Source organism: Numenius arquata, chromosome 15, assembly GCF_964106895.1.
Source record: "Numenius arquata chromosome 15, bNumArq3.hap1.1, whole genome shotgun sequence".
Classification (NCBI taxonomy): Eukaryota; Metazoa; Chordata; class Aves; order Charadriiformes; family Scolopacidae; genus Numenius; species Numenius arquata.
The window spans coordinates 17,565,293-17,574,797 of NC_133590.1; the positions used below are offsets into that span (position 1 = coordinate 17,565,293).

The following is a 9,505-nucleotide window of genomic DNA, read 5'->3' on the forward strand; positions in this document are numbered from 1 at the left end:
AAAGAATAATCACAATGGGGGGAAGAGGGGTGTAAAAAAAATAAAATAATCTGTAATTAATATTAATACTTACAATAATACCAGCTCTCTTCAAATCAAGTATACAATCATATGCAACCTTAATGCAGTTTACTTTCATAGAAAAACGAGCTAATTCCAGAATCAAAGGAATCCTTCAAAAAATAGAAAAACATCACTTCCGAGAATCTGGTATCACTCTTTTATGGAATTAGAAAAACACTATATGAAATTAACTTTGTTCAATATATCTGAAAACCTTGAAGTCATCTGAATATTAGAGGATGTGATTATACTAGTAATGCTCATAGTTAACACGGAAAAAAGGAAAAAGATTAAAGTTGGCTACATGAAAAATATAAAAGTTTATCCGTTTATGGAAAATAGTATAATTCTACTGTAGTCTTGCACAAACTGTTCCTGAAGAACATAAAAAAATACAGAATGAAATTCATGCAGCACAAAGATGAGAAAATAGCAAACAAAGATTGCAGGTAATTCTGTGAATACAATGCAGTCGGGCACACAACTTAAAACAGTCAAATCCATCGGTCAATTATTTAGGAACTAAGACCACAGAACACACACAGTAGGAGACTGTGTTCTGACTTTGGATCTCTGTAAATAACCAGATGACCTCAGTGTACTGTCTGGGATAGAAATAATGAGGTATCTGAATATCATCAAAGAAGATTGACCTTAACAAGTAAAAACATAGTATTACTTCAATATGCAACAGCTGTAATATAACTACTGGAACAGAAAGTTCAGTTTAGTTTGCATTTCAAAACTATGTTGAAGAATTGGGAAGGGCCCCAAGAAAAGCTACAAATAAACTAAAGTCTGAAAAGACTTCGTCAATTCTACAACCTTTGAAAAAATCTCATGTTATCAACAAGAAAGCATTATTGAAAGATTCAATCACGTTACAGAAACAGCTATATGGAAGAAGATAATTAATCTCAGGTTCTTTAATAAATGTTAATAGTATCTTTGTCTTTTTTAAGATGACCTAATCGTTAATGCAACACAAACTATTATAACTAAGTAGGAGTTCACTCTCTTCAAGGTCAACGGGAGTGGAAGCAGGATTAGCTTCAGCATCAACTTTCACGGGGCTGTGACAAGTAAAACTTACTTCATATTGAGAACAGATCCTGGAGGCACATCGTATTGTTTCAAGAGTACATATACAGAATTCAGATTTGTGGTGGCATCACTTGGAAATTCATTTGTGTCCCACTGCCTGCAATATATTAAGAATTGATCATCATTTTTCACAAGAAATATTATTGCATTAAAAATGTGATATAACTCTCCTAACTTTAGAATGGATGGCTCTTAGTGCAACGTATCAGTGGGATACCTGGATTTTGAAATATCAAAGAAAAAAAAATTTTAAAAAGTAGTCAACAAAACCTACTTCAGTAGGCCAAGTAAGCTACTAAGAGACAGCCACATACAAAGCACAAAGAACATTCCAGCATAAGAATTAATATTTCAGATGGTAAAGTAAGTTTTATTCCAGAAGCAAAGAAAAGCAGTGTGCAAAATTTTCCTATAACGTCAACTTAATTTAAATCCACTTTTACTAAGAAAATAATTAATACTTTTAAAACGGGGAAGTGTTGAGACATTGAAAAAAACCCAAAAAATCGTAAATCTAATTTTCAAAATTGTTTTATGTCTTTAAAATTTAAAAAGTTTAAGTAGTATATTGCTTCCCATCCTTGCAACTCATGCATTATATTTTAAGTGTGCTTTCCCCACTTCACCTTTACTCTCTTACCGAACCACAATCTGTTGGATACAAAAACACCTTTCAGTCTCTTGAATTCTTTCACCTGAGAGTATCCGTACTACACAGTATTCCCGACATTCCCAAAGAACTATCTCACTTTTTAGCTGAGGCTGTTCTCTAGACAGGTGTGACAGTTACTACTGAAATTGTCATTATAGTTTTCCTTTTCAGAAACTAATCTTTGCAGTGGATTTTTCTACTGGCATATGGGATACCAGAACCTGACTCTACCTCTGTAATACCAAGCATCAAAGTACAAGTGAAAGGATACATTTTAATACTTACAATTTTAACATCTGCATTTTATAAATAACTGACAAATGGATGGAGTTTTCTATTTCCTTCTCTACCTGGGAAATATCCATTAGTTTGTGATATACCTATAAAATAGAAATTTCCTCATTAATTGACTAATAAGCAAACTAAGGGCAGACACTCAAAACAGCCAAAATAAAGCAGGTATGTTGACTGTAGGCTTTTTCATGGGCTTTAAGGGCAGCGAGGCTACTACAGTAACCTCTATTGTTCTGCATAGATATCACAAAGTTCACTTAGTAGAGCTATGCTAATCTTCACATAGCAAAGATCAGAAGTCTTAGCAGAAATCTAAATGTGGAACTAACATCTGAGTCAGAATTCTAATTAATGCATTTTTAGTAACACCTTTTGATAGCATTCATTCTGAAATCACCTCATCCAGCTACGAGAAGTGAGCCCTATTCAAATTTATCTGTAAGTATAAATTATATATAACAAAAAATATTATGAAGAAACGACAATAAACTGTAGTTACTTCAATTTAACTGTAGCATTACACATTAAACATGTGCACATAATTTCTTCTGACTCTCTCACGCTGACTGCCCATAGCAATCTACACCGATTTCTTAAGCTGTACCAGACATTAAGTTTTGCAGGATGAAGTATGCTGTTAGTAAAGCACTCAGCAGTGTGGATCATACTTCTGTAGCCCTGCTGAGACACACAGCCCAGGCACAACTTTAGAATTAGTTTATTCTTCTGCTTAAGGCAACTGTCAAATAGCTTCACTCAACACTGCCTCTAAAAAATAAAAGTCATTTCAACCTTGCCTAAATGTTATTGCTTCATTAATACTGCACCTCCGAAAGTTTGTATATTTGGTCTCTTAATGCGAAGGTTAGAGAACTTTACATTATAAACATATGCTCTTGAAATGCAGGTATTGGCAGTGGACAGAACATGACAACAGGCAGTGTAGCAGAATGAAAGAAAATATGACGGCCTGCAACTTCCAAGTTTTATTTGCCTATTTCTGCTTTTGCCACATTCACCTTCGCCCTCTTAGTTCCCAAATTAAGGCCATGCAAGAAATGGGAACTATTGTCATATGCTCCAATTCCCAGAACTATTTATAGGGTTCAGGTTGGGTCATTTAAGTATTTATCAGCATGAGAAAAGTGATGAGATGCTAAATATGCCTTCAACGGCATAAGGCAGGCTAAGTTGCACACGCTACACCTTGTATGTTAATAGTAACTATTCCCAAACAGAATTTTTAGGGTTAGCAACAGTTATCTTGATGATATTGTATTGTATTAAAGTAACACAGAGCATCAGGGAGCTCTTTAGTTTATAGTATCAAAAATATACAAATTGTAAAATTTGCTGCGTATCTACTGTATTGTTTGGTAGCTCAAAAGATTTACATTAAGGAAACAACATATTTAGCAATTATAACTATGATCTCATGAAATGTAGAGAAAGGTCCTGTCTTATGGGAGTTTAAAATATTTTACAGCATTACCATTAGAGAAAATATTTGAGCATATTTATCTGGAACATTTTCCTTAATAAAGCTTGCTGCAGTAGATGAAAACTCTTTTGCCTCTTTCAGTTTTGAAGCATCAAGGAAGCACTCGAGCAAATTTCTGCAGATCAAATAAATACTTGTATTAAATATCTATTAATGCTTTCTGAAATAATTCCTATTTATATTTTTTCAAAAGACTCTTTAAAATTCAAGGTACCACTCCTAAATGCAGTACAAGCGATTAGCGCTATAAAACATTGACTCAACACGAAAGAGTTCCTCTAACTTATACATCTTTGTTTCTTCCAGAGATACACAGCCGTTAACACACATTTATCACAGATCACAAAAATAATCTTGGAAAAGGAGATTTTTGTGAAAACTTTTCTCAACAGGACACCTGGAATTTAAACTATTAATTATTTAAAGTTGCATGAGAAAAACATTTCTTCTTATAAGGACTGAACATAAGCAATGACTCAAACACTACGTCCAAAATGACTGGGATACTCCACATGGGACCTAGGGCAACTGCGTCTGCCACTAAAACTTTAACCTCAAAGTAAATATTAAAATTAAGGGCTTTTTATGTTAAGCACACATTTATATGTCTTTAAAAAGTTATGAATTAAGTTTTCCACAATAAATGTCTCAACACTGTTACCAATGAGATATACATTATTAAAGACTACATCAGAGGCAGCCGCATGTACGAGAGGACTACGGAATGCCCACATGAAAAAGTACAATTAAACTTACATCATGAGTTCTGCTCTCCATTCCTTGTCTGGCTCTTCAGTTTGGTTTAATGCATTAACAATCTGAGAAAGGCTGGGAATAAGACAACGGCAGAATCCAGGCCTAAGATACGGTCTCACAAGTTGCCAATAAAGAACTGAGGCATTATATACCAAAAAATAATATCTGAAAAACAAGAATCAAGAATTTAGTATTTCATAGACTTAGATAAACATAAAATTACAGATGGAGTATTTTAAGACTCTTCTAAGAAGCAAAAATTGGAACTTTTGCTATGTGTTTGGATAAGAACCAATCCTGACTAAGAACTGAGAGCACAAGTATTGCACAAGAAGAACACGGTAACTCTTGCAACTACACTCTACCCAGTAATTAACCACTTAAAATATGCTAACATGGTGCTCTCCTCCTACTGAGCAAAAATATAAAAGTGGAAGAAATGCTCAGAGATATCTACCAGCCTTAAATAGGTTGATTCATCCCATCTGTTTAAGACTGTTCAGTATTCCTATACTGTTGTAGCATGCACTGCAGTTACAGAAGTGCAGTAACAAAACAGAAGGAAAATCCACAAAGGCAAAAAAAAATAAATACAAACAACACAACTCCAGACCATCTAGCAAAAATCTGAGACACACAACTATGAAAACCTTACTCAGTAACACTTCCTGAGATTTAAAGGTTTAATCCTTTCAGCAGGGCCTACCTTTGGTCATGGGTGCCAAAATCTATTGCCTTCATAAAAAACAGCACAAACTTTTCAAACTCTTCCTAGAACAGAACAAAAAAAAAATGTTAATGCAATTTGAACGTGGCTTTTATAAATACATGCATTTTTCCTATTTCAAAATGTTCACATCTCATAATTTTTCATTTTCAGACCAATCTCAAATAAAACATACTGCCGTGATAAGTTGCTGTTGTACGTAAGCAGAATAACTAAAAATTGGTAGCATTGCCTATTACTACGTTTTCCTGACTTCACATTTCGAGGCTGTATTTTCAGTTTGTTTCCTTCTGCCAAACTTTAGTTATCAAGACTGAATCTCATCAGCATGTACAAATACCTGAAGGGAGGGTGTAAAGAAGATGGATGGGTCATAAAAAGGGATTTTTGAAAGCCTAAGAGAAAGATGCAGTGGAAATGGCAAAGCGGGGGTGGGACTGGATGGACAGGACGGGGATGACACCAGAGGGCTCTCTATTGTGAGAACAGAATTAACTGAAAACTGCAAGAGAGCTGGGACTGATTTACCGGACTCTGAGACTGGCACAAGGCAGCTACTGAGCAGTGAGTGGGAACCACCAGGCAAAACGAAAACCAGGATTAAGAGCCTGAGAGGTATTGGATACTAAAGCAGAAAAGCTGCACTTGGCCCATAAGCATCTTAATCAGCTAACAAGGATTCCTTGAGTTGGAAACCAAAATAAGAACAAATTTAGGTTTTCTGAGTGAATGATGGTTACTAGTCATACAGCATGAGATCATGTGCCACTCCTATTTTCATAAATGGTCTAGGAACAGAGCAGTTAAAAAACTTTACAACTGATACAAAGTGTGTCTTAAGAGCACATTACAACACACAGCAGAAGGGAACAAAGTTTGGACTGCACATACAGGGACGGTTCCTAAGAAGTTAGCAAAGGTCCAGAAGAAAACAGCAAAATCTGACTCAGATTCAGGAAACATCACCGAATAGTTTGTTTAATTTAGAAACATAAAAGGCTAACTGGACATTAGAAAAAACTTTTCAAATGTGCAAAATGTTTTAGAGGGACCACTGACCTGTTGTTCTGCACGTGCGCTAAGAGAAGGCAGAGAAAGTACAGATAACGTAACAGGGAAAGGATTCTATCTCAGAAGTTGATTTAAACTCTTAACTCAAAGAAACTACAGCAACACCTGTCCAGGAAACTTGGGAACACAAACATTAAGGCCATTTTAGGGGGTCAGATATCATTGACAAATTGTCAAAGCTGACTGACCACATTACGAGGACAAGTGAAATATTGAGGACAGAAAACAGATCCCACTCCATTTTAAATTCAGCAGGAGGTAAAACTGCTCATCATGTGCGGACAGAACATCACCAAATGGTAACAGACAGAAGCTTTTAGAAGCAGAATTACCCTGCTGAGCTGCTACCAGAAAGCTTCATCTCTCATTTCAAAAAGCCGCATCCAATGTACTACATGGTAAGGTTCCTGTGGTGGAAGGACAGTGCCACAGAAGAGAATGAACCGTGCAGCCTCCCTGAGCACCCCTTTAGTCCTCTGTTTCCCACAATTCTGTGAAATGCTTACTGTGATCCTGAATAAAACTGGTAATTGTTTTACCAGTTACAGTTAAATTTGGTCTGAAAGTATCATATTGATGTAAAGTTTTTTTTTACTCCCAAAATAATGTATTTTCCTTTGATTTTCCCACAGGCCTATGTATTTTAAATGACTGAAAGCAATACATAAAAACCTAGGAAGAAATACTCTTAAAAACTGGCTTAATATAATGGAACCTTCATAATTTCTCACCAAATTATCTGTGGAGAGTGGAGTATGCAACTGGCCTTGGCACAAATATGCTCTGCCAAGAAACTGGTTCACAGGAAATCTTCCTTTAAAATACATCTGTAGACAGTCACTGCTCATTTCCAGATATCCCAGCTAAGACCAAAAAGACCATTTTAACATTTAAAAAATGCAACAAATACTTAATTAAGAATTGTTAGTTTTTTAAAATGCATGCCTACTCAGTGTTACGTCTAACCGCATACTAGTATGCAAACAATACTCCATAAAGTTGCATATTAGATCTGACAAAAAGCCATTAAGATTTATTAACATTTAAAGCTAGACTTTTGTCATTCCAAAGGTACAGAAAAATAGCTCCTTTATTTAACAAAGCTCCTGAGCCACTCAGTCATAGAACCCCTTCCAGTACACAAAAATATATTTCATTTTTTATTAGCCATTAACAGAATTGTTAACATAAAGGCAAAATTTTTAGTAGAAATTATTTTTAAAAGGACAGATATTAGCCTGTAGGATTTTATATGGATGTCAGTGTTGCACCTCAATATTCAGGCAACAGATAGAATTTGAGTGGCTTGCAGCTTGGGAATAAAAAATTGTTTTATTAGAAACTCTGTCTGCTTGAAATCCAATCCCTTGTACCGATTGACTGAAAACTAAAAAATACTTCAAAATTAAGAACCTATACCACATTTTAGAGAAGTCAGATTGATTAGCAACAATCTTTCATAATGAGAATGTCACCTTTTCTTCTTTTGCCCAGTATGGACTGTTCACAAACACATTTTCTTCAGTCATAACCAAACTGCTGATGTTAGCTTTCCATAACAAGAAAAAACAGGCACGGCAAACTATTTTATATTACTGTGGTATACCTTATACATTTTGGTCTAATTATAAACTTCATAAACCACAGCTTGCTGACTGATTATAAAGAAGTCATAATTTAGAGGCCGAGTTTTAACTGCAAATGCATGTTTAAACAATTGCCTTCCTAAAACAGCAGTGCAATATTTTTCACAGGTACTTTAGGAATATTTTTAAGTAGTAACTTTAACAACTGCAAATGCAACGTGTCACACAAATGTTTTTATTCAATACAGATAAACTGCCTGAATTACAAACCTGAAATGCTTGTTCAGCACATAAAACATATAAGTCGGTGCTGAAGTTATCTGATGAGTCAAGTGCAGACTTTCCCTGACGGGCTGATTTAATCAACTCATAAGCATTCTTCAAAGCCTGAACATCTGAAATAAAAAAGGAATAAAGCTTGTAACAGACAATTTATGCTTCAAGGTGGACTGACACCCATGATTGCATTATTTCAAATCAACCACACAACATCCTGTTTCTCATTTACAAAAGTTAATTAAGGAAAATAATGTCAAACAAATGTTATTCAAAGTCAGCCACAGTTCTAAGATGAAGCATCAATGACTTTCTTGGCATTTCAAACCACTGATGTTAGCACACAAGGAAGTGAGCTACTTTGAAGGCCTGAATCACAATTCCCTGAAGTCACCATCACTCTCTGCTGCCAGAAATTCGAGATTCGATCCTTAAAGCTTTTATATGAAGTAAACCTGAGTGGAAGAAAATTAGATTAAGAACGCTATAGCAGTTACTTCTTTTCATACCTGAGAAGCACTCAGAGAAAGGACACATTTTCTATATATTTAGAAACAAATACGCAGTTTTCACGTTCAAAGTGCGATGTTTATCGTACTTATTTCAGAGAGCGGCAGCACCCCGCAGCCGCCGGTCCCCCCTTACCGCGGCGGCCCTGCGCAGCCCGCAGCCGCTCCCTCACGGACAGATCCATCCCGCAGCCGCCCGCCCCCCGGGGGACGCGGGGGCCTTTTCCGACGAGACGTTCCCCCAGCGACCGAGGGGACAGGCTGCGGACGGTGTCCCGACCCCGCTTCTCCGCCCGGGCCCTCCCTCTCCGCCGCCCCGGCGGCCGTTACAGCCGCGCGCGTATCCCGGCAACGCTCCCCCAACAGCCCCCGCGCCGGAGGGAACCAACGGCCCCGCCCCGGTACCGGCTGACGTGCCCGATTCCAATTCTGCTACGGGCAAAGAGATGGTAATGAGAATTAGTAGAGACCTAATACCCTCTAGTGAGAGTCGTCCGGGCCTCACGTGAACCACGTTTGCTCCTTTTGCATTAACTTTTGAATTATAATTGCTTCTTGCCTCTTTCGTGCTCTGGTTTGCAGATTCAGACATCTTATTTCATGCATTACAAGTTTGTCTTTCTCAAAGGGCTTTTCTGTAGCGTGTTTTTTTAACGCGTAAGATCAAAAACGGTTTTCTGCAAGATTTTCTCACCCGTTGCTCCTCCCGCCCCGCGCCGGGACCCCCGGGGCTGCGCTCCCCGTGCTGCGGGGCCGTCCCGCCGCACCAGCGAGCCTGCAGCCCACCTGCGGCTCGGGGGCGAGACATACGTTCTGTTTAACCCCAAGCTGCAAACTAACATAAAGCCGTGAATGCGCGTAAAGAAGAGCAACAAAGGGGAGAAACAATTTCTAGGCAGCAAAAAGATTTCGGCAACCTGGAAGTAGTGTTATCTATAGACACTATGAATCTTTTTAAATTGATCG

At 37.3% G+C, this 9,505-nt stretch overlaps 1 protein-coding gene across 1 annotated transcript in view; it reads right to left on the reverse strand.

The window, feature by feature from the left end:
- CFAP46 (cilia and flagella associated protein 46) overlaps positions 1-8,724 on the reverse strand; it is a 71,915-nt gene extending 63,191 nt beyond the window's left edge. Inside the window, exons 1-9 of the mRNA XM_074159214.1 lie at positions 8,676-8,724; positions 8,025-8,149; positions 6,900-7,031; positions 5,077-5,141; positions 4,371-4,535; positions 3,606-3,729; positions 2,105-2,199; positions 1,157-1,264; positions 74-173 (exon numbers count right to left, since the gene is read on the reverse strand). Coding sequence (XP_074015315.1) covers positions 74-173; positions 1,157-1,264; positions 2,105-2,199; positions 3,606-3,729; positions 4,371-4,535; positions 5,077-5,141; positions 6,900-7,031; positions 8,025-8,149; positions 8,676-8,724 — 963 coding nt within the window. The remainder of the gene's footprint in view (positions 1-73; positions 174-1,156; positions 1,265-2,104; positions 2,200-3,605; positions 3,730-4,370; positions 4,536-5,076; positions 5,142-6,899; positions 7,032-8,024; positions 8,150-8,675) is intronic.
- Between the last annotated feature and the right edge of the window lie 781 nt (positions 8,725-9,505).